Below are 25,973 nucleotides of genomic sequence, written 5' to 3'. Positions count from 1 at the left end.
TACTGCGCTGTGTGGGCTAAAAAGCTAATTACTTTTTCTTCCCTGTGCTATGGCGATAACTTTTCCCACGTCATTTTTCCTGGCATATGTATGGAAAAAAATCTCTTGGTTGATCTAGCAAAATTAGATTGGTGGAAACAGGTGTCTAGTTTGAGTTAATTGCCATTATGCTCATCATAGTTCACCATAGCCACAAATGCCCTGTTACTCCCAAACACTTCAGAGTGTATCGCACATGCTGCACTCACTGCATGCCTTAAGGAGTCAGTCAGAAGGAAAGACCTGCTGTTGTAATGAGGTTAACCGAGGGAAGAATGCCACCAGTAGAAGCAGCTTCTTTCCAGTGTTTCTCTCTGACTCCGTGGAGCAGAGGGGAGGGAAATTAGGTGTGTGTTTCAGGTGTGGTTGTCTCAGCGGGCTCGTGTGTGTATCCTCTGTAGACTTCAGTTGGGGTCCTAATAATAACTTGAAAGTGCAAAGTCTCGAGCATGGCTCCACATAATTAGCCTTTAGCAGGAATCAAGCTAATTGCAGAGAGGTAATTGGGCACACTTTCCAGTCTGTTTGTCTGTTATGATACACACACACAGACGCACACTGTACTTTCCCACCTTGGCGTTTCATGTTGCGTGTCACTTTGATTTCCAGATGAATTAAAAAAGCATTTTAATTAGTTGATTTCTTAACAATGTCGTCTTTTCTGTTGGGAAGGGAAAGCCTAAAAGTTTCTACTATAATGGAGTCCACAGTGTGATATCCAGAGTGATATTTGTGGAGATTTAAAAAGATACTCATTATACAATGCTTTTGTTGGTAGTGGTTCCATATTTAGCTCTTTCATATTTTGTTTTTGCCATTTATAGTTGTAGAAGAATAGATTTTGACGTACAGTAAGAGCTGTGTTAAGAGAAGTTCATTTTGTGTGTGACTGCAGAGCCGGCGTTGAAGAAGAGCTGGACATGCTGCGAGTCCAGGCTGCTATGGACCGGGCCACAGTGAAGGAGGTCCACTTGTGTCTTGCTAATGAACACCAAGGTGAGCCCCTTTTTTTCTTTATATTTTTTTACGGACTTCAAAATAACCAAATGAACAGAATTCTTGAAAATCACTTTTTGTCTTCGATCTTATTTTCAATTTCTGTTTTCTATTGTTGTGGAAATATTTTCCCTAAATTTAATTTGAGGCCTTTCAATCAATTAAAATATTTAATCGCATGATTGTCCATTGTTAATAGCGATTAATCACACATTAATCACACATTTTTCTATCTGTTCAAAATGTACCTTTAAAGAGAGATTTGTCAAGTACTTAATACTCTTATCAACATGGGAGTGGGCAAATAGGGTTGATTTATGCAAATGTATATATTTATTATTGGAAATCAATTAACAACACAAAACAATGGCAAATATTGTCCAGAAACCCTCACAGGTACTGCATTTAGCATAACATATATGCTCAAATCATAACATGGCAAACTCAAGCCCAACAGGCAACAACAGCTGTCAGTGTGTCAGTGTGCTGACTTGACTATGACTTGCCCCAAACTGCATGTGATTATCATAAAGTGGGCATGTCTGTAAAGGGGAGACTTGTGGGTACCCATAGAACCCATTTTCATTCACATATCTTGAGGTCAGAGGTCAGGGGACCCCTTTAAAAATGGCCATTCCAGTTTTTCCCCGCAAAAATTTAGCACAAGTTTGGTGCGTTATTTAGCCTCCTTTGCGACAAGCTACCTACATGGTTGGTACCAATATCCATTGGTTTTCTAGTTTCATATGTTTCATAATTTGTGTTAACGCATTATTATTGCATTAACTTTGACAGCCCTAATTAATTTACTGTATTGTTCTCTACAACAAAGATGTTGCCACAGGCTTAAAATACAAAGTAAAAATAGGCACTGGAAGTATCACCTGTAAGTGTTTAACATGACGGCACCTTTAAGCCGTCCTCTTACCTCTGGGCCATGTCTATTAGTGAGCAGAATTAATAAGACAACTCCCAGTGGAATTAATACGACAACTCAATTAAGACTTGATCAACTCCTTGCAAATTGATTGAGAGATCAAGAAGTGTTCATCTTGTCTGCATATATCATTCCCAATGTTAAAAAGCACATCGCTTTTAATCTAATCTGCAGCCTTTTGTCAGACGTTGACCACAGCAACCGCTGGCCTTAATTAACTAGTTCAATAACAAATCTGTCCTAGATCACTTTAATTTTCTTCACAACCAATGATGGTGTCTGTTGGAGATGCAAGCTTGTGATTTAAAGGATGGCACTAATTAAAATAGTGGATCCTCTCCTATTGACAGTCTAGTCAGGAATACTAGGAAATAAGCTCTTCGGAAAGGACAGACAAATAATCACTAAATATAAATGTTACACGAAAGCTGGAGTATCTGCTTTCTTGTCTTTTGTGTTCAAGTAAATCAAGGAAAAATAAAAAAAACTGAAACAAAAGCCAACTGCAGAGTGGCTTTACACAGTACTGTTGTTTTATTGTACTACCACTAATGTTAAAGATGCATTCTCTCTGTATAAATAAATATCAATTATTGGTACCATACCAGGCTAAAAAAAAAATATCCATCAAATATATTGTATATGTAGGACATAAAGCACTTCTAGTTTTTCCTTACTGTGCATTATTTTTGATGAAATCTCTGTTTTTATATCATAAAACTCACAAAAATATTGTTTCACAATAAGTTTTTTAAAGGAAAAGACAAAGATTGTGTAAAAAAGAGTTTCTAAGTCATGGAGGCACTACCTATTTTCTTTTCTATTTTAGGTTTATATAGTTGTCAAAATAAATTGTATATTGTGATGATTGTAGATAATCTTCCCATAAACTGTATGAATAGATGCCAGCTGTGTTTGTTATTTCAAATTCAATATGATAATTTCAGTGGAATCATATCGTTATGAAATCATATAACTAAATATCGTGATACACAATTACATCGTTTAAATTGATAATAAGCACATAGTAACTAAAATTTCCAGAAATTTGATCAAACTCAGTTAAATCAAACTATTGTCTTAACCTGATTATTCTGTATTTGTGTGCATGCATGTAAACATAGTCAGTGTATAGCTGGAAATATTAATTTGTTTTCTATAATTTCACTGGCAACTCTTCTTAATTAAATGAAAAAAATACTCAGTACTTTTCATTCAGTATCAAGATATGAAATAACCTATATTGTGATAGAAAATGTGGGCCATATTGTCCAACCCTAACTTAAAATAAGGCTGCATCATCTTGGATATTTCAAATATTTTCAGAGTCAATAGTAAGTAAAGTCAACATTATTAAGAAAACATTGTGAATGGCCACAACGTTTGCTCCTGAAGAACCTCTGTGACCCGATCAAAGGGATGGAGGGTTGAAACGCTCGCGCCGGGATCACGCTAACGAAAGGCAGCAGATGAAAGGAGCGGGGCCTTTGTGCTGCAGTCCATGAGGAGACGTGGGAGGGACGTTAATGTATGCCGCAGTGCCAGGACCTCCTCCAACTGTGGGTGACTAGGGAGCCACCACGTCTTCTTATCAAGGTAGTGCTGAGGTGCCAACTCCCAAGCCACCAGCACTGGAGCGGGATAATTGTCTCCCAACCTGGTTATGTACCCAGCGAACACGGCAGCCCTCCTGTCCTATTTGGTGCTCCGTCTGATTGAATGTGACACGCTGGGAAGACAAAAGAGCAGGCTAATTCAAAGTAACAAACTTCCCTGGGCAAAGCGTCAAATGCAAAGCAAGGGAGCAGCAGCTCCTCACAACATAACCCTCACTCTTTTTGCTCTCCCTTCTGTGGCCTCTTTTTCCAACTCGCTCTCCAAAAGATCAACTGACCTGAAAAGTCAAGGTCCTGAATATTTAATGTTTCCAGCCTCATTGTACAAATTATATTGGTCGTCCTGTCATAAATGTTTAACAGGAGAGAATGAAAGGAAGAAAGTTTTATATTGTTTTGTGTTGCCCTTTGCATCTTGGTGAGCAGAGAAGATATTGCTACTTTTGCAGGTATATATATATCAAGCAGTGACACTGAGGCTTGTTGGATTGTGTATGCGCACATGAATATGTGTGAATCAAATCCCCGAGCACTTTGACTCCTGCATTCATTCTGTTGTTATCATAAAGACTAAATCATATGTTTGCCAAGGCCACTATTGAAGTTCCCAGAATAAAGCAGCATGTTAGTCTGTGGAGATTAGTCGTCCATTGGGGAAACATAGTGGACTACAAAGCAGTGCAGCCCGGGGCTGTGTGTTCACGAGGGATTCAAGCACTTCTCTTCGTTTGTTTAAGATCCCCAGGGAGAGGTTGCACGTAGCATGTACCAGTGTGTGCTTTTGAACACTGTTTTCCTATTTCCACGTGGACTACTAAATAAAACGCCTCTCTGTTAATCAGGAGTAAAAAAAAAAAAAGGCTATTTGATAAGATTTTAGAAACAAGAAGGAGGTTTTAGCAGAGTGTAAAATTCAAGTCCCCATGAAAATAGCATCAGTTGACATCAGTTTTTTTTCTTCTTTTGATTTGATTGACAAAAGAAGAAAAAAAGAAACTGGACCTTATGAAGGAAATTAGAGCTTAGTAATGCTAATTGATTTAAAGTACCCTCTTTATTATCATTCTATTGATTGAGCAGCCTGAGTTTGACACATCTTGTCACAATAACGAGCTTTGTTCCCTTTTGCAGAATTGCTTCACAAAGTGCTAGAGGAGCGCCGGGTCAAAAGCAGCACTCCGAAAAAGCTTTCTGTTTCTTCAGAGCGAATGGAGCAGTCATTTAAAAAGGTACAGCACTATGCCGTCACTAAGTGTTCTTTGTCATTGCCAATAAAAGAAACCCGACAGAGCCGTAACTACTGTACGCACAATGCCTCGCAGAAAATTTGTTTTTTTCTCCATCAAGAATGATTTGAAAGTGTTCTCACTCTTTGGGGAATTGGTCATGTAGTCATTTCCAAGTCAAGAGTCAGCTTGTAGTTTGTTTTTTCCTAAGTAAAAAAAATTCTACAAATAGTAACTGTAGGGGTGGAGTAGAGAAAACTGTACTAAGTTATCCCAGAAAACAGTAGGTAATTTAACATAAATGTTGTATCGGAGCTGTTGCACATATTTGTGCACACATGCTTTTAAAATCCCTGCTTCCCCTTTCTGCCTTCATGGCAGTGAATCATCAAGAGTGGGCATAGCCGTCTAATTTTGTTTGAAAGGTACCGGGCTTCACCAGCGGGCAGAGGGAGAACCAAATAAAAGGGAAAAATTGCCTGGAGGCACAAACCCAGCAGGCATGCACTGTTCTCTTAAACAGTCTCCACCAAAGATCTAACAAATGGACTAAGTGCTCCTGGTTGATGAGGGTGATCGGGGTAAGGGGGTGCCAGTCAGATGTCCGTAGCCTTGCCAGGCTGGAGAGGGGGGTGTTGCTCCCCTCATTGGTTCTGCCATACACACAGCATAATATATGCATTGGCATGTAAACCCTTGAGAAGAAGTCTGGGGAGGGAAAGCACTGTGTGCATGCTACCACACACAGGTCAAATCAGGAACTGGCCTTAAATGTTCACTGATAACATACAGTACACTATAGAACAACAACAGGGGGAAGTCAGATGTGGCATGTTGTTGTTTTCACTAGCATTGCAAGAGCAGACGTTTGAGTATTTATGGTAAAAACGACAGATTTGCAAGGGGAAAAAGCTAACTATGTTGTACCACTGAGGCCCCATATCTCTGATTCCTGCAGATTGAACAGCTGGAGCGGAGGATGGTGTCTCTGGAGGAGGAGACAGAGAGGCTGAGGGAAGAGAAAGAGCAGCTACTTGAGGCCAAGGAAGACTTGGCCCACAACTGCCGCAGACTCCAAGCCTCCCTGGATCATCTGCGAACCCAGGAAGCTGTCCGTGAAGAGGCAACTCGGGCCCAGGCGCTGGCCCAGGCACTGGCCCAGGGGGAGCGGCATCGCAGCGAGATCGTGGCTTTAGGAGGCCGGCTGGCTGCCTCTCAGAAAGAGACTACCAAGCTTCATCATCAGTTGCTGAAGCTGAGACAGGAGCTCGGGATCCTCCGAGCAGCCAGGGACTTCTATAGGAACCGGGCAGCAGCACCGGCGCGGGCAGGCGGGATCGCTAGCAACATTAGCCACAAGGTCAAACTCAGAACAACCAGGCTCAGAGGTCCGCTACAGCCGCGCAGCCACCGAACAGTCAGCCCCAATCAAGCCATCAGCTGGCGAGGCCGCAGCCCCAGTCCCACTAAGGACGAGTGGGAGGACATGAGCATAGATAGGTAATGATACACACGCACACACACAGATGCGCTTACTCTCGCAGCCTCCCTCATTATTTTTAGGTGGCAGGAGTAGAGCGGGTGGGCTGGCTGAATTGTGGGGGGGCCCACGCAGCATCAAGGGGACAACGTGCATATGCAAAGCGTAAGCAAATGGGTGATTGAATTTCATCTTCTGTCTAGTTGGTATTCAGGAGCCAAAAGAAGAATGCGAGCGAGAATGATAGAGAGAAGGAGAGAGGAGGGGGAAACTACTGTCAGATCCTTTGAAATATCCTGGGACGCCTTGCTTGGAGCTTATTGACTGAAATTTGCATGCAAAATTAGCCACCTCTCCACACAAAGTTGAACCGATGCCAGAAAAGCCCAGGGATAAGGGGGCCGCCAAAGCCTTGATACCTTCCAGTGATGCCATTTTCATGCACTAGTCACGCTACCCCGAAATTGACAGTTTGGCAGTTTGATTTAATTTACTGGTCCTTTGCATATTCACTAACCCCCCCTTGACAGCGCTAAGGATCCCCCTGCAAGTACCAAGACCCCCCCCTCTCACCCCGTACACACACAACCATACATGCATGGAAGCTAACCCCACCCTGTGTCTAGTCATGTTGGTTATCTTGTGGCATGTCAATTCACAAATGTGTGTGCGCTTCTATTTCCTCCAGCCCCCCCCCCCCCCCCCCCCCCCCCCCCCCTCCCCTCCCCTCCCAACACACACTTCCTTTCCATCTCACCCACCCTCCTCTTTGCTCTCCTCGCCTTAATTTAGTTAGATAAATTTTGAATGACCCTACTCGGCTCAGTACCAGATGTCTACAAGCTGTTTAACACCCTCTAAATTAAGAACCATCGACAGTAATTATTTCATGTATGTTTTATGCAAAAAAGCCACTGAGCCAACATTTATTGAGTGATGGTCGGAATGATTTGATTTCAAACACTCAGAGCCAACGCTGATATTTATTTCCCCTCACTTTCTCTCCCGGTACGCCTCTCTCTACCCGCTCTCTCTTTTTTGCTCGGCCCTACTAACTTCCCATCTCTTCACCAACTAATTCATCAGGCTGTAATCCACCCCATCTCAATCCACATGAGGCCGTTTAACAGGGACTGGGTGCAGCTCTGCCCTGCTTTTTTAATGCCTCTCCATGTGGCTAATAAGCAGCCGTCTAATATACGCTTTACCTGAGAGGAGGATCTAAGTGGATTTGTGAAGAAGGGGCCTAAACTGAGATGTTGTCTTATTTAAGGCACCTGTCAACTGATTTGTTACTGTAAAGCCTTCTGCGTCTCTCATCTCGCAGCTGCCCTCTTCAGCAATATGTCTGGTAGGCGCTCCCGGAAATACAGTATTTCTGCCTAAGGAGGTTCGGCCTAAATAGTTCCAAATAAAGATGTCAGACTTGTTAAGGCTACTGACAAGTCTTTGTTTTCCCCCCCTCCTTTTCATCGCTGCCTCTGGCTCCCTCTCTCAAGTTTTGAGCTGCTGGAGGCAGCTGACCATTTTGAGCATATCAGCAGTTTTGTTAGAGAGCAGGACAGATTGAGAGCAAGGGGGCATGAAGAAGATCGCTCTGAATCGTATTGAATTGTTCAGATAGTAGGAAAATGTTGTGTTTGTTTATGATTGGGTTTGCATATTTAATATGCTCTTAATCACCGCTGGAATAGACTTCATTACAGATAGGCGACAAATTGTTGACAAGAAAAGGATTCACAAGGAAAAACAACATGAAGTGTCTTTGCGAGGTGTTGGACTACCACTAACCACCAGAACAGATTCAGTGTGCCGTCTTATAGGTTCTCTAAGTCTCTGAACGTCAACCGAAAGATGTACAGTACAATAGAGCTGCAACGACTAATCGATTAGTTGTCAACTATTAAATTAATCTCTGATTCCAGCTTCTTAAACGCGAATATTTTCTGGTTTCTTTACCCCTCTGTGACTGTAAACTGAATATCTTTGAGTTGTCGACAAATCCAGACATTTGAGGGTGTTATCTTGGGCTTTGGGACCCCATGTGTCCTATACGGAAGAATCTTTCATCATTTCTCATCATTTGACCCACACAATTTTGCATACAGCCTGTAAATGCACAGAGAAGTGTTCATGTAACTACACAACCCCCATGAAGTATCACCATAACATGCCAGCACAGCTTTTTTAACTGTGTTGTTCGTAGAAACACATCCAGGAGACAACTTTGATAGCCTGTGGGTACAGTTACCGTTGTCTTATTGGCCTCATATTCACTGTAGACAGGTTTAGGCATAGTATCATGCAGTGTTGTAGTATTCTAGATCGGTCTTGGTCTCAAGACCACTTTTTGAAGGTTTTGTCTCGGAATTGACCACATTTTTATTCAGTGTTGTCTCGGTCTCAGACAAAGAGGACTCAGGTAGTGGATGTCACTAAACTGCCTGTGCTTTGTCTGACTTATTTGCTAACATCATTAATGTGATTGCACATAGAAAACAAAGGAAAATTCCCACACATAAAATTTACCGCTGCAATGCCTTTTGATTATTTCATCAAGACATTTCTCATGGTACACTCATACATACACACATACTATACATACAGTATGGCAATAAATGAGGTGAATGAAGGGGAATCTTCATTTGTTTTCTGTGGGTGTTTTTATGGGAACGTGGATCCTTCATATCACTTTGAGGATTTCCTATGGTCTACATGTTTCACTATTGTGTGTCATGCATTGTGGGACTTACTGGTCTGGTCTTGACTCGGTCTCAACCCCTCAAAGTCTTGGTCTTGACGCGTTGTCGATACACTCTGGTCTTGGTCATGCCTTGGTCTGGGTTTAGTTGGTCTTGACTATAACACTGGTATCATGCTGACTGTAGTATTTGCTCATTTGAATCTACATGTGATGCACGATTAGTATTTTCAAATTAATAATGAGATGACTGCAGAATTGTATTCACAAGGCAAAATTTAAGTCAGACTTGTTTAGCTGTCTCACCAGCATAAAGCAGTAACCCTGGTCCCTGTGCCCCTTCCAGACCGAGTTTAACCCTAACTAGCCCCCAGCCCTGTCATGTTCCAGTTAGATCCTCTCTCTGTGGTCTTTACCTCCGCTGCTTCTCCCAGGCCCCACCTTAATAAACCCGCCAGCGTAAATGTCACTGGCTTCCACCTTCACGTCAAAGGTCACTGTCAATAAACCTGTGTGTGGTGTGTGTGTGTGTGATTGTGTGTGTGTGTGGGTGTGTGGTTGGGTGTGTGTGTGTCCCAGGAAGCCCTTACCGTGTGTCCATCAGATGCAACTTTGCTTGGCTCCGCTCAGCCGTGCCTCTCACACACGTCTGTCACACACAGAGGGCTAATGAAGGCCACGGCCGCTCTCATACATGTTGATGCATTCACCATCAGCACCAGACACTGCAGCTTTTCACTTAATATACACCCACATTTACACTTCCAGCTCAGAAATTGGATGGGACATTGATTTTCTGTTGGAAGGCGGAGGGGGGGGGGGCGAAATGCACATATTTTTGCCTGATGTCAACTAAATCAACCATAAAAGGTAAATTGGATTTTTGTCCAGTGGTGGTACTTTCAGAGACGGTGTTGTGGGTTCAATTTCTGGCCTGAAATAACCCTCCTCACTTTTCTCTACAGTGACAGTGGTGAAGACTACGAGGACAGTCTCAACAGTGTGACCTCACGGAGAGCGGCTGACAGACGATACGCTAACAGAAAGGTTGGTTAAAAAAGGAATAAATAATTAACTAGTAGTAAAATATCTCCCCAAAAAGAGTGCAAGAAACGCCATTCACTGTTTCTTTGCGCTTTCAAAGGTCTGCGGCAACCGAGGTCAAAGTTGAAATAATTTGAATTTTGAGCGCAGCGCTTGATGGCGATTTCGAGCGGTGGCCACGCCAAGGGTAGCGCTTCCGCCTAGTTGGGCAGCACCACTCTCCACATAGGAAAACAATGGCACAGCCAGCGCAGAGCGATTTTACCACTGATCATGTGTGGACAGCTTTAGTTGGATTTGTGTGATTAGCCAGTCTTTGAGTAGTTTGAGAGTGTGTACAGGTTTCGTTTGAGTTGTGTCAGCCTTGTATTAATTGTTCCATTATTCCTGTGGTGTAAGTCCATCATAAAAACAATTTCTGAATCCCAACACTGATTCCAAACTATCACTCACTGAAGCATAAGCTTTATCAGTACAGTACGGAACATGTGCTTCTTGATCCTAAATTTATAATACATTTTTTAAAGATTTTTGAGGTACTGTACCAAACAAAATTGTAAGCAGAATTTTATTTAACTTAAAGCTAGGGTTGATAATCTTAATAAATTCGCAAGAGTACGCTAGATTTAAAACAATGTCCAACCCAAAAACCAAGCTCAGTGTTGCCAACTCTTTTCCAATGAAAGTAGCTAGCAGCACTAACTCCAAAAGACCCTAAATCTAGAGAGAAAGGCGCCAAGTCGGCAACACTGACAATCCGTCCGTTCAGGCCTCCCTCCAAAGCCACTCCCCCAAAATTATCATTATGAATGTAAACAACGAACATGACTATTGTTAGTACTCACAGCTGTGAAGCTAGCAGCTTGTGGAAGATGCCGGTGACGCTCAATGAGTGCACTGGCTGAGTGTGTGCGGGCAGACAGGTAGGCAGGTAGACAGGCAGGTAGGCCATCCAATCATTTCATTCGGGTCGAATGAAATGATTGAATGGGTTTATTATAGTCCTGCGACAGCCACACATTCCAGATTTTTCTTTTTTTTTGTCAGATTATTTGATTTATTGAATGTTTTCTGGATGTAATGAGAATTTCAACAAATATAACAAAAATGTTTTTGAAGAAGATTACCAACTCTAGCTTTAAAGGGGCAGTAGGCAGTATATTTTTGGCATCATTGGGCAAAAATTCCATAATAACCTTTCAGTATATTGTAATTCAAGTGTTCTGAGAGATAACTAGACGTCCGCACCTCCTCACGTTTTCAGGCTTTAGAAAATCTAGCCCCTGACGACTTTGACCAATCACAGGTCATTTCATTGAGAGAGCGTTCCTATTGGCTGTGCTCCGGTCATGTGACCGTTACTTGGCGTTCCTTCACCAAATTTCACAATGGCGGCGGCATCACAAACTTTCTCATTTTACAGCTAAACCGTGCACTACAAGATGATTCTGAAAACATTTGAGGCGAGAAATAGGCATTAACGTAACATAATATTGATTCATATTTGATCAGCGCTGCCTAGTTTGACCGTTTGCTCGGAGTTCGCGAGTGTTTGACAGCCGGCTCTCATAGACGGCAGCTGGACAGCAGACCTCAGATCAGCTCTTACTGCTTGTTTTCCTCTGGTATGTGAAATCTTGCAGATGCTATTAGGAGCACCGGAGGACACCGGAGGCACATGATTTTTTTCAGGTTACCTGTTTCATGTACTACTGTCACGATATAGCGACCGTTTTATAAAAATAACTTTTTATAATCATATTTGCTCCAATCTCGCCTACTTCAGCTTTAAGTCAGAATGTTCTTCTGTCCCGACTGATCTACAGCTACATTACCATAGTCATAGAACCAGGTAATCGCCACCCCAGTAACGTTGAAAACAAAGTATGTGTTATGTTTTATTGTGCCTATACAGTCATTTATGTAATGTACTCTTTACGACAATGTCAAAAGAATTTTTGTTACAAATTGATGGTGCAGAGTGTGTTTTAATTCATTTTCTATTGCTTTTTATCCAACTTTACAGTTGCCATCTAATAACATATGTGAATTGCTCATTTTTTCCAGTTAAGGTAATATAAGTTATGTGATTAGTGTTCCTCTAACCATCTCCACTCCCGTTGCTCTTGCATTCACAACATCTTGCCTATGTGGTTGTCTCCTCTCCACACCATTAAAATCGATAGGCCTGGACCATTGCTCTTGTCCATATCAAACCACTTCACAGCAGGACATGGCAGCTCCAAACCCCAGAGAGATATGTCCGTCAAGAAGAGAGATGAAGAGAGGAACGAAGGGGACCTTTAAAGATATTCTGCCTCTCCTCTCTTTCTCGTTTTCCAGAGGAGGGGAGCTAGGTAGAAGGTGGAGACGGAGAGAGGGTTGTTGTTGTACATGTAGCCAGGGAGCTGTCAGGACCCTTACTCTCAGATCCCCTTAAGTTTCCCCACTCCAGATCCGCTAAATGTGCCCATCAGCTCCTCCCGGGCTCATCTCTGTGACAGCCCCGGCCCCTCACGACGTGCTATGTCACAAACCAAAGGGTTCATCCCCCTCCTCTCCTCTCTGCGAGGCACCGTGTGATCAAACCTGGCACTGATCAAATCCTACCTGACCCCATATACAAAGGAAACAGGCAGAGAAGGAGGAGGGGCTGGTGGTGGTGGTGCCTTCTTTGATGTCACTACAAACGATGGTGCAGCTGGGAGGTGTCACACATACACACACGCATATACACACTTATGAGTGCAAATGACTACGCACACACACACACACACACACACGTCATACTGTAAGAGTGAATCACGGCCTTCAGACAGTGATTGAACAAAGGCGGTATTTGCAAGCATCTGTCAGAAGTAATATCCGCGCTGAGAAGCGTGCACGTCGAAGTCGGTTGAACGCGCTCAGGTGAATTATTAAAGCACAGGGTGATTTGTCTTGTCGCGTTAAACTGAGCACATCCTGTGATCACGGTGTCATTATGAGCTGCGTCTCAGGAAGCACAACATGTCAACCGGTTGTGTTACGTTTAACAGCTGCTTTTCATCTCTGACTTTTCTGTTTCCTCCAGTCCTACAGGTGTTCACTGATCTCAAACACGGCGGCGCCGGCAGCAAAACCCAGCAGAAAACACCCCGATGTTCTGGCCCGAGGTAGCATAAGTTTTCCTTTTTCACACCCATGCAAAACTACAAAAATCTAATCAACTATTAATTGAAGCAGGAAGAACACTCAATGTATGTCGATCGGAAACAAATATCTAAGAAGTTAACAAGCGTTGTTTTTTGGTTTTTCAGAACTTGACACTCCTGAAATGGTTATAAATGGAAAATGTTAATCATTCAAGTTGTTAAATATATCACAGCTTCACTCGTGCATACACAAAGACACTTTTTACATAAGCCTGTTAACTCCCACCAGTGGCTTCTAAATAGGGATTTGTTCAGTGCACTTGTCAACTCTGAGGTGCCTGCGTGTACTTCCTCCTGTTAGACGATGAACAGCATGAGCCCTGGGACCGAGGGACTGGAGGAGAGGAAAGGAGGCGGAGGAGGAAGAGGATGCTAATGAAGACCCAGCGCTGCTCCTCCTCTTCTCTGCAGCAGCGCGTAGAGTCCCTACAGCGTCACATTGACATACTGCGAAGTGCCAGGAAAGACGCTGTGCTTTCAGCCAAAGAGCTGCGAAGGGCCAATGAGGAGATCACGGCACAGCTCAACTCCCTCTCTGAGAAACTCTGCAGCAGCCACAAGCTCACACAGGTAACTTGGGAGGAAAAAACAGGGGAAATGAGTAAAAAGGAAAAAGCCAGTTATAAGTGTTGGGAAGTTTCTTATTTTTACTGTCTTTGTCTTTCCTTTTTTTGTGGTTCTTTTGTGTTTGCTGAGGGCTGAGGGTGCAGCAGTAGCAGGTCCTTTGCCCTTATCATGCTTAATAAGTGTGGCTGACAGGCCTACCCTCGCCTATGGAGGTCAGCACCACGGAGCAGAAGCGAGGAGGAGAATCTCCCTCTCTCTTTCTCTCTTTTTTTTTTTTCTCTCTGCTGTTGTCTCGTCTCGCTGAATGTTTCAACAAGCCAGTTCTCCACAACAATCTGTGTCACTAGCAGTTCCTCCAATTACGTGCACCTGTGTGCGCAGACACACACACGGTGACTTTTTTTTTTCACAGGGTCCAGCACTGCCACACACCCATTTAGTTATTTAGTACCTGCCTCCAGGTAGGAAACTCTTAGACTTGGTATAGACTATAAATAAAACACCAAGCACTTTGGCCCTAAACAGTACCTCGCCTGCCAGGGCCTCCTTGTTCACACCAACATATGTATACACACATACACACACCCTGACAGATACAGTCGTTAATCGGACAGGCAGGAGACTTCTTTTGGTGAATTCAGACATAGCAGCAGCCAGCGAGGGCCCACTGATTAGGCGCATGTGTCTGTATGTCTGTATATTTATTGAGTAGAATAGTACAGATGCAGTATATTGGACTTGTACACACACAGGTCAGAGTCCAGCCCCTCATAGTGTTGCTACCTAGGAAGTGGCCCTTGTGCTCCCACCCAGGCATCTGATTGCTGAGGCCCAACAAGACCTTAGACTCAGACACAGCAGTAGAGCCACACGTGTACTGCTACGCACACACACATGCACGAACACACACTGTTGCGTGAGTGAGTGGACAGAGAGGGAATTGTTGTCTTCCTGTTTGTTTCCTCTTTCCTCCTGCAGTATTAATGCCACTCCACCAGAGAAAGTTGGAGCCGACTGACTGGCCAAAGCCATGTCTCGTTGCCCTCTCTGGAAAGGGCAAGAGGTGATGGACTTTGGGCTTGTTCCAGCCGGTCCTTGCCAACTTTCCAACTAAAACTCTCTGCTTGTAATTGGCTTAGGACAGCCTCCACAGGGGCCATCATGTGAGAAGTAGCATGGCAGTTTCTCAGAAACTTGTTTGTGTTGCTGCTGTGTCTCCCTGATGTTTCAGCCATGCTGTCCTTCCCTTGTTGCCTCCTTCCTTACCTCCTTCCATCATTAAGTCTTATTTCCTTATTCCTTCATTTCTTACCTGCTTCCCCATGTGCTCCTTTTTTTATTCATCTTCCCTCTGTGGTCTTTGGATTTTAAGTTTCTAACTATCTTAATAACTGCATTTAATAGCTGCTATTTAAATGCTACTCTCAAATCTATAGCATGAGAGAGGAGTAGAGCTGCCGTGGAGAGGTGTGATGTGCTTTGTGATGCTGCACTCAGCTCTCCATGTCCCAGCCTAAGGGGAACATGTGTTCAACATCACGGTGAAACTTTCACTGAGTCATCAGCACCACGGTATCCTGACAGATGTCTTTATCAGCAACACAATGGAACCCAAACTCTCAGACCTGCAGTGCAGACATGTGTGGAAGCTTCCCTTTCTTTCCAACATATTAATCTTAAAGGATGATTCCATTTTATTACAACTTTGGTCGGTTGTGATGACATTGCAGAGATCTGGGAACATGGCAATGTCACTGCAACAAAGTCCAATGTGGCAAATAATACAAGCAGTCAGACAATCATACTGGTCGTAAACAAACCAACAGTTTTAGCCTGATTATCGAAACTACTTTATTTGGAGGTAAAAGCGATAAAAAAACTGAACTCAATATGTTGATCGTGGTGAGTTTACATTATCGGAATAATCATGAAAATCGTTACAAGTGACTTGAAAAAGCTTTCTAGCTGGCTATCATGGTAGAGAAGTAAAAAATAGAGAAAAGTTTAAAAATACAGGAATTATAATGGAAGAAATAACCGACTCAGACAATGTTGCTATTTTTTCCTTTATTTATGCAGGGAGACCTTATTATTACCTTATTTAAAATTGCTTGTTTTTATTTCACATAAAAATATATTCACTAAAAAAAGATTTGTGTCCTACCTGTGATACAATCAAATATTTGTTTCTTAAAAAAATGTTTTTAGCATATTTTGATGATTATCGGGATAATATCTTGAATCGCGATTATTTTGGTCAGGATAATCGTGACCTGAAATATTCATATCGTCTGTAGGTCTGTAGTACTGCAGGTCAAAGTTGAAAAGAAAGTCAGTCTGTGAACTGTGATTGATGTTTACAACGTTCACCTTCGTTTTCTCTTTCAAATAAGTTTGTCTAACCTTGATGTGACTCTTTAAAACCTGTCTGATCGTCTGACCAGCCGTGTTTCTTGCTCTTTCTGACATTTAGTGATGTTGCCATATCCCTAGATCTCAACGATTAACTTTAAGATCTAGGAATATAGCAACGATTCCTACATCTAAATGTTATTATCACTGATAGAAATAATGGCCAAAAACTACAAAAATAAGACTTCATAAAATAGAAGTTGTAATAACTGGAATTATCTCTAACGCTACATGTCCACCAGATCCGGCGAGGACGCTAGGGGACGAGCTGCTCCACTCAACTGGCTGCTCAAGCGATGACGTACCCTATTGTGGAATGCACCTGATTGGTCCCTGGTTCTCTGCTCGCCGTTTCAAACAGGAAACAACGTGGCGGCCTGCTCATAAACTTTATGTTATTCTGTCTAAACAATCCACCAAAATCTATTTCTGAAAACATTTGAGGCGATAAATAGGCTGTACCACTGCTGAATCTCGTTTCTTTTTAGAATTACATCGCCTAGTTTGGCAGCTTGATCCAAGTTTCGTTAGCCAGGCGCTTCGTGCTGGACGGGCTGAAGTTGAGATTTTTTTAACTTAATGCAAAAATATCCTCTCCAACTCGCTGCAACGCTCCAACCATGCACTGGACGTCTGCTTCCCCTCTTTCCATGGGAAATGAATGGAAAGCCCTCTGTCACCAGATCTGGTGGAAATGCGCCGTTAAGGTGGCATAAGAAGCTTAAAGAACTCAGACTCAGGTGACAGGTGTTCTAGCTTTTGACGAAATGTGCTCGTCATGCGTATCATCCAAATACAGGATCATTGGGTTGCTTGGATTATCTACCTCACTCAGTCATTACTTCCCCAGTTTACTTCACTTTGCAGTGTACTGTGACATCGCCTCGCCTTATCTCTTTACGTGTGGAGTGTCCTGCCCTCCTCTAACATGTAAGGGGCTGGGATTATCACAGGATTAGGGGGTGCAACAGACACATCCAACTGGATTTAAAAAGCTCCAGACATTATTTAAATTTTAATGATAGATGCACTACAAATCACATAAAAAGTCCGGCCCAACAGGATGAATAGAAAGTGAGTAATGTTTCCCTTGGTTGATTTGGAATTTGTTGATTTTTGCATTTGTGGCTATTTCAGCAGCCTCTGTTTCCTTATTTATCCTGCTAATGATTGTCACTGATGCTGTACCAGTGAGACCACTACACAGATGGGAGAGAGAAAGAGAGAGAGGTGTCCTCTCTTACAGCCTAATGGACCACCAGTATATGTCAGTGTCATCTCTCACCAGGGCTGAAAATGGCCTGTGAAATCAAAGCCTGTCTTACAGGAAGTGTCATCAATGCCACTCTTAATTCGTGCACCACTGCCACTGCAGCCCCACTTTCCATTCTCCACTCCTTTCTCTCTATCACTCCTACTTCTCTCTCTCTCCCTCCCTCCCCGGGGAAATGGTATGTGCGTCTTCAACAGAGCAGAGGAAACCTAAAACAAGAGGGATTCTATTAAAAGGTGTCAACCAGCAACCAGATATCAATAACCTCCATGTATGCAGAGCAGAGAGCAAACCCCTGGGAATCTGCGGTTTCACTTGGGGGTGTGTGCGTGCCTCTGTGTGTGTTCCAGCGTTTACCCCGTGTGTGCAGCATCATGTATCATGTCTCCTATTTGTGCCATTAAGCATTTTTGATGTTTGAAATGATACCAGGTCAGCTAATTGTGGCAGTATTGAACCAAACAGACGTGTTTCTGCCCCATATTTTCTCAATAAGCAGGCAAAGAGATTTTTTTAGCTCCACTGCTCACATGTGGTTAATAGTGTTCACCTCAGATGCTTATGTTTAGAATCATTGATACACTGTACATTGTACATGATCAGCTGGTGCCGTTATCGTTCATCACTCTAAACCCAACCTCGCACCAAATGCTAAACTCCCTCTGTCCCAAAGTGCTCTCTGATTCTGCAGGATGGCTTTATTATGCATGCCAATCACAGTGAGAATTAGGCCCTATTGACCGGCCAACGGCATCATCTGTCTCCTAATTAGCATAAAAAAGGAGATTTATCACAGACTAGATATTAAAGCAGAGCCCGCAGCCCTCCTGTGGCTAACGCATACAGTATCTCCAACATATTGTGTTTACTTTGTCTCTGTGTCGGTCATATTCATGTAATGTGAATTCAAAATTAAGTCAAAGGTGTTTTTTTTCTCTGTAACAGTAATGCATATTTGCATCATGAAGCAGAGAAGCTGTGTTTTGGTTTGGCTCAAACTTCTTTAAAGGTACAGTGTGTAGGATCTGGTGACATCTAGTGGTGTGGTTGCAGATTGCAACCAACTGAGTACCCCTCCGCTCACTCCTTCCTTTTACAAGACTGTGGTAACGTGAGCTGCCGAGTGCAAAACCATGGTAACGCCGTTCGCCTTGCTCAGAGGCCATCCTTACCATAATAACACTACTTTAGAAGCAATGAAAATCAGACGGCGGCTGGCGTTACCACTTTACCGCAGTTTCACAAGTGTGTCGAAGAACTACGGCTCCCTTCAGGTAACATAAAAACGTGAAAGGCTCTCTCTAGAGCCAGCGTTTGGTTTGTTTGTTCTGAACTACTTTAGAAACATGGCGGACTCCGTGAAGAGGACCTGCTCCCTATATAGATATAAAGGGCTCATTCTAAGCTAACTAAGACACAACAATTCTTAGTTTCAGGTGATTATACACTAATGAAAACAACGTTGTGCATATTATATTACATTTTTTTCCAATAGATCCCCCGAAATGTTACACACTGTTCCTTTAAGTGAACGTTAAATTATCTATCACTATATCATGCCTCCCATTACTTTTTACTGTAACTCGCTAAAACAGAAAATTAGGTTTCTTTGATTTAATAACAGTAGACAAAACTTTTGTTTTCAGTTGAAGTATCATTAGCAGTAGCCTAGACCACCAATTCTGTCTGTCGGTCTGCAGAAGCTGACCTCTGACCTGGCTGGTAAGGAGCAGCAGAAAAAGGTTCTGGAGATGGAGCTGGAGCAGTGGAGGCAGATCACATTACCCCAGCAAACTGTACCAGCAGCAGCAGCACCAGTAAACGCAGAGTGCTGCTGCCAGGGCAGGACCATTCCCGCCCCGCCTAATCCGGCCCCCCCGGCCCTGGAGGCTGAGGTCAAACAACTTCAAGCCAAACTTAAGGTTAGTGGTTCTAAGTTACAGTACGAGTACAACTCTGGGGTTAATGAGTGGCCCTCATGCTTTGTCTTAGTGTGCATGCCTTATGACATAAATCTCTTAATAGGATGATGGTATTAAGGATTGTGTTCATTTCCAATTTTGTGCACTATAAAGCTTGAGTGGATAATACCATGAATAACAAGGCAAAAAATGTGTTATTGCTGTTTGGCACAGACAATCGTACATTCATTTTCATCTGTACAGGCAAGTTTATGGACAAAAATAAGAAAATATAGTTTATACATTTTGCACATTTCAGTTTGAATTGTTTTTTTTGCCTTTTTTGCTACTTATTATGCAGTATCAAACCGTCTATCAATGTTAGAATGCACATGCACTTATGTTTTTTAGTTAGAAAATAAACATTTCCCTGGTATTTTATCAAACATCGATATATCTGAGTCACTTTAACACCTCACTGGTTTGAACAGCCCGCTGTCCTTGAGGAGTTTAGAAAACTCTGAAACAAACTCTGTCAAGGTTTTACATTCAAATCATATAGCATAAAAAAAACAAATTCTCCAGCCTTTCAATTTACACTCAACATCACCTGAAATTGCATGTGATTTCGACATGAATTAGCATTTCTTATCATTTGATCTTATTACGAAGCACCTGTCAGAAAGATGAGAAATGGGGAATAACAGTAGAGACGTGCCCTACATCATAGGGAATGAGGTGTGAGTGGTACCGCAGCATTATCACCCTCTCCGCAGCCGGCTCATCAGTGTCACCGAGCAGATTGCTGCTGTCGTTACACACAGCCGAGGAAGTCATGTCGGGTGACAGCAAAAGGGAAAGGCGAGGGATGCACTGTGGGGGTGCACGCACTGTCAAAAGCATGTGTTGGTGCAGTTCCCACGAGAGACACGGGGCCCTTTAAACCAAAGTGAACATGCACGTTCAAATATCCATCAGACGAATGATCACAAGTCAAGCTGTCATCATGAGCCATACGTCTTAATATGTCACAATGCATAGTAGAGATAAAAAAGAGTAATTTTGCTGCTGGATTTTTATGCTGTTAAACATATTAGTCTTTTTTATATATATTTATAAAGTATAGTCCCCATTAAAACACATTCCGTAGTATAGGTCTGTACATTGTTATTTTTCCTATTACTCCCCTTATCTCATCCACTTTGAAAAATACTGTTTTCCTCTTAACCTCTTTTAGCACCTTCCACCCTCCCGCTGTAACTATAATGAGGAGGCATGCTGTGCCTGACCTGTCATCAGCCGTGTCGTGAAAACCTCCCCCCCCCACCCCCATCACACACACTCAAACACATTAACAAACACACACACTGTGTGCCCTCCCCCCAGAGTGCAAGTGCGGAGGTCACAAGGCAGGTGGCAGCTAACAAAGCCCTGCGAGGCCAACTCCAGGAGAAGGAGGACAAGCTCCGCCAGCTGCAGGACAAGTTAGTTTCACACCTTTTTTTCGTCATTAGTATTTCTCTTTGTGTTTCTTTCTTCTGCAGCACAGCTCTTACTTTTTCTTTTTTCTTTCTTTCTGCATCCCTCTCTCTGTCTTTGTCTCTCCGTGTCTCTGTCTGCATGTTCGCACATTCTCCGCAGCTCCCATCTGTAGTGTTTGATTCCACCATGTGGCAGCTCTCCGTCTGCTGCACTCCACTCAGCCATGCTTCTCCTCAGTCTGCGTGAATCATTTTGTGAAATTATGCATAATGTTCTCATGAGCGAGTGAATAAAAATGACTGAAGGAATTAGTGTGTATGCACATGCGTGCATGTGGGTGTCTTGTGTGTCACGTAGTGTGGTGTTGCTTATGTGGGTAGCTCATGCGGAATGCTGATCAAAGCAGCGTATTGATTGTTTGTGTGCCGCAGGAGGGACCATTTTGGCCCATGACACTAAAACCCACACAGCATCACTCTGGCCTGTGGGCCACAAGCCCTAATGAGTTACACGGTTCACCTACTGTAGCGCTCGCCGCATTACATAGTCAGGATGTATAGCTATAAACAATTCACTCAGGGAAACTGTCGAGATTTAAACAGCGTTGTGAACGGCATACATCATCATTCCGCATTTGGATCTCATCTTTGAACAGAGAGAAAGGTACAAAGAACGACTTGGCTTTCCTCCCTCTCGTTCTCTTTGTCTCGTATGCTGTGTCCTCTGCCTGCCACTCTCAATAATGCATCCAGGGCATGTGTACAATCACAGCCAGTATGTGTTTGTGTGTGTGACCAAAGCACAGCGGATCACAGCCAGACAGAGTGAACATCCCTCAGCTGAGTTTCCACGACAGCCTCAGCGTCTCCTCTGCCTCTTGTCACACACACACACACACACACATATGTAACTCGCCATCTCTTCTCGCCTACCTCTCCATTTGCCTCCATGGAGGGACCCCTTCTCAGAATGAAAGACATGTCTAGACGTCTCTGAAATATACATCTCTGCACACACACAGGGAGTAAGGCTGCTTCGCCTTAAAGAAGAGAAGGGGGGAAAAAAGAAATGAATTTCAAAGTATACCGGCATGTCCTCAGTCAATATCCGGCACTATGGCCCTGCCTTATTTATGAAGCTGCTTCTTTCATCTTTAGCCCTGTTGTCTATCAGCCACATGAAACGTCCACCCGCACTTCATTCTTAACAACATACACAGAAATGTGCGCTCTCTCTCGCGCACACACACTTCAGACCACTGACTGTTATCATTACAATACACGCATGTTTGATGAACAATATCGCCAACAAGCGCAGAACAAAGGGAACAAACGCGCGAGTGATTGGGATATAGTTGGAGGCTCTTTCTCTCTTTGCACTAACACTCATAAATAGAGATCACACGCTCCGGCAGAAGCACCATATATCCTCCATTCTTTTTTATCCTCTATTCTTTTTGGGGTGCAGAAGAAGAGAACATCTAAAATAAATGTTGTCGATCTAATTGCCATTAGCATTGGGGCAGAGGGAGCTCGCTGGGGCTCTTATTGCTGCTCTCTGTCTTTAAGTCAACACCAGACAGTCATCTGAAAGGTTCAATATGGGTTTTCTCATTAATGGCCAAATCCATGGGGTAACCAGCCAGCGCTACTTCCCCCCCAAAGACCCCAGGCTAGACTCCTCTCATTTAATTTAATGTCACTCCAATAGGACAAGCTCACATTTATTTAGCCAGTCCGCCCTCAGGCATTCGTCCACCTAGGGAGACAGGGACATTTACTTACACGAAAGCATTTGCTCTAGCGTTTCGTCATCTGTTTATTCAAAACACACAAGCCGTGATGCGTGTGGGAGCTAAGAGATCTACTACATCTTTGAAATTAAAAAAAAAAAAAAACGGCAAAAAACTCTTTTAATTAACTGCATCCTTATGATCTTTATTCTATTTGTTCTAATTCCCCGAGGTATAGACAACCATGAAAAATGCCTCGTATTTGCCTTTTATGAAAACAGAATAAAACATACTAACATAGTGAGCCCATTTAAAACAAGGCCTCATGGATGCTGGAATATTAAACATGTCAATACGGCACGTTATCAAAATAGGAAGTGACACATGGTGCATGTTTGCAACAGTTAAGACATGAATTGCTTACAATACAGAGACCTTGTCTCTCTTTAGGGAAGTATTATCAGCTCAGTACAGCACACAAACAAACAATATTTTTTAGATCGTATTCCCTTCATAATCAGTCTTTCCAAAACCAAGTCCCCCCGCTGACGTGTTTTTATATGTGACTGGTGTAATGCTGAGCCGAAAATAACAAACATTTAAATACTTGATTACAGTCTTTCAAGTAGTGTCACTGCTGATTCCAAATGCCGTTTGTCAAAGAGGACTCCCCAGTCACGCTTAGTGCGGCATTCCCCGCCAGAGCACTTGTTCTAATATATGCCAGTTGGAATTATATATGCATCCTTATTTCACCCCCCCTCCACTTACCCAAACAGCATGCCAGTGTATTTAGTTGTCATAATGAGCTGTCATGCCTGATGCACTGCATGGGGACACTGTGCCTGCCAGCTTTGTGTGTGTGTGTGTGTGTGTGTCTATCTCAGTGTGTTTCTGCTCTGCTATGTAGATACTGTATGTGAGTGCATGAATGTGAATATCTGTGTAGAATGCATTCTCATTCATACTTTATACCATATTTGCGTGTTTTGTTTTTTATATTTTCAGGGCGAGCCACGCGGAGCGAGATGTGAGCATGAAAAGGCAGCTGGTGGAGGACTTTAAGACGAGACTGAAGTTCCTGCAGGAGATGGAGAAAAGTTACTGTGGACAGGTGGAGGAGCTGGAGAAGAAGGTATACAATATGCAGTTTGATGCTCCTTGGTAGAATGACAAAGAAAATTAGGTATTGTGATACTCAGCATTTTTTTAAATCCTGGATATTATGTCTCCTGGATGACTAAGAAAGGAAAATAACTATTACATTAAGTTTATAAAATAAGGCTGTGTATTGGCAAGAAGCTGGCGGTACGATACATATCATGATACAGGGGTTATGATTCAGTATATTGGGATATTATGCGATACTGTAAGCAAGGCGATATGCATACATTCTGAGTTAAAAAAGTTTACTTATTTATGCAATTTGAACAGAGGGATCTGTATTTGTATTTATCACAGTTCCTGTAACATCATAGCACTACTTTGAGAGGGCACATCTCTTTGCAAATGAAATAAAGTATTGACTAAGTTCATCTTTGCATGTAAACTATTGATTAAAAATCAATACACTGTTTTTAAGAATCAACACAGTATCACAAAATTCTCATTATTTCTTACACCCCTATTATAGAATAGATACTTCGTTGATTTGAAGGAAACATGTTATTATATGTGACTTGAGTACCTCCATCACAACAAAACCGCAGTGCCCTCATCCCATTGCTCACTGCTTTGCTCTAACTGTCTACAGGTGAAGACTTTATCAGAGGAGGCCACCAACAGGAAAGCCCTTGTTGATTCTCTAAAGAGGAGACTGAATGTTGCAGCCACAGAGAAAAGCCAGTATGAGGCCTCCTGTAAAAAACTGAAGGAGGACCTGGAAAAAAAGGTAGGAAACAGCCACGCTGCCAGTTCCCGCTAGAATTGTATCACATGGAAAATGTTTTAGAAATTGGTATTTTTGTTTTGAATAATTTGTTTCGTGCCACAGCACTTTGGGCAGTGAGAGGCAAGTTACCTGCATAATTAACTCTTGTCCCTGTGCATTGCCATGGTACACTGTAATTACTGGGGAAAAACTGTCATCATATCAGATCACAGTTTAGCAGTGCGTAATTAGTAGAAAAAAAACAAACAAAGGATTTCAGGATTGGGAGAAAGTAACTTCCATCCATGAATCTTTACACTACAGCTGTACATTTTCAGTCCTCTTCAGGGAATATAGAACATTTCACCCTCTTGGACTTTTTAATGTTTATTGTTATACAACTTTTAATCCTAGAGGATTAAATGAGCATTTTGACACTGATCATCCTAAAAAGACTCAAATGTCAAAAAATCTACAAAACTGATTCCAAGTTGTAAAACAATACAATGAAATAAACACATTTTAAAGTTCAAGTTGGGGTAAATACTTTTCATAGACACCTTTATGTTAAGATTTTTTTATTAAAATATCAACTTTAAAATTATTCTGATAGCATTTGAAAAATGAAACAATCTTGTCGAAAATTGTGTGGCCTATAGTCCCTTTTCCATACACAAGTGCTGGCCTGGCTTGACTCGTTTTGACTCGGGGCGTCAGCCTAGCGCAGCAGGGATTTACATCTCCATTACAACAGAGCTACCCGCTTGAAGATGTGTTTATGTATACCATGGCTGTGACTAGTGGTCAGAGGAGCGGCTGTAAAATGGTGGAACACATAAACACATTTAATTTCCTATATTCTATATATATATTTATAAAAGTCCCCCCATTCAATTTGCTGCTTGTAGGCCTACTTTTTGTTTGTGTTTATTGAAAAATAGCCTCGAGCAAAGCTCCTCTACTTCGATAATAAATGCATTTAATTTCCTATAAATTCTTCACAATAAAAGTTCCCCATTATTTAAAGTTGCTTATACAATATCCAGAGCATTAATATACCAGCAAACAACTATTTACTATGTAAAGATATACAGTAGTTGAGTAATGTCTACCTGAGCAGAGAATGAAGTCTCTCTCCCTCTGTGTGTGTTGTAATACGAGCTTCTCCATGCGTTGTTGACATCACCAGACCAGCAGCGAATGCTTTTAGTGCTTGTTAGTACATGTGAGCATGCTCCACTGGCTAGCTCATGCCCGCCGCTCTGCGCTGCGCTCATACGTCATACGCAGCTGATAACACCGGTCCGACCGACAGCGTGTTGTGGAAGCGTAACGTCCACCCTCCAGTTCCCCCCCTGCAAGCCACCGGCTCAGCCATCGCCATGTTGGGAGCCGTGCGAAGGCACTAGAAGTGCTCCCAATCTCTCATTTAGCATCTTTAAAAGCTTTTATTATGAAGCATCAAAATCAGGAAATATTGGGTTTTCAAACCACAGGGTTTCA

At 42.6% G+C, this 25,973-nt stretch overlaps 1 protein-coding gene across 3 annotated transcripts in view; it reads left to right on the top strand.

Annotated features, from left to right (window-relative positions):
- The window catches only part of cntln (centlein, centrosomal protein), a 109,776-nt gene that overhangs the window by 56,843 nt on the left and 26,960 nt on the right, over positions 1–25,973 (top strand). For all 3 annotated transcript variants that reach the window (XM_037763929.1, XM_037763930.1, XM_037763931.1), the window contains exons 14-23: positions 935–1,035; positions 4,720–4,817; positions 5,773–6,314; positions 9,961–10,042; positions 13,113–13,194; positions 13,535–13,803; positions 19,186–19,407; positions 20,773–20,870; positions 23,609–23,735; positions 24,354–24,491. In XM_037763929.1, coding sequence (XP_037619857.1) covers positions 935–1,035; positions 4,720–4,817; positions 5,773–6,314; positions 9,961–10,042; positions 13,113–13,194; positions 13,535–13,803; positions 19,186–19,407; positions 20,773–20,870; positions 23,609–23,735; positions 24,354–24,491 — 1,759 coding nt within the window. The remainder of the gene's footprint in view (positions 1–934; positions 1,036–4,719; positions 4,818–5,772; positions 6,315–9,960; positions 10,043–13,112; positions 13,195–13,534; positions 13,804–19,185; positions 19,408–20,772; positions 20,871–23,608; positions 23,736–24,353; positions 24,492–25,973) is intronic.

This window comes from Sebastes umbrosus, chromosome 3 (assembly GCF_015220745.1).
Source record: "Sebastes umbrosus isolate fSebUmb1 chromosome 3, fSebUmb1.pri, whole genome shotgun sequence".
NCBI lineage: Eukaryota > Metazoa > Chordata > Actinopteri > Perciformes > Sebastidae > Sebastes > Sebastes umbrosus.
This window is presented reverse-complemented; position numbering and strand designations above follow the sequence as displayed.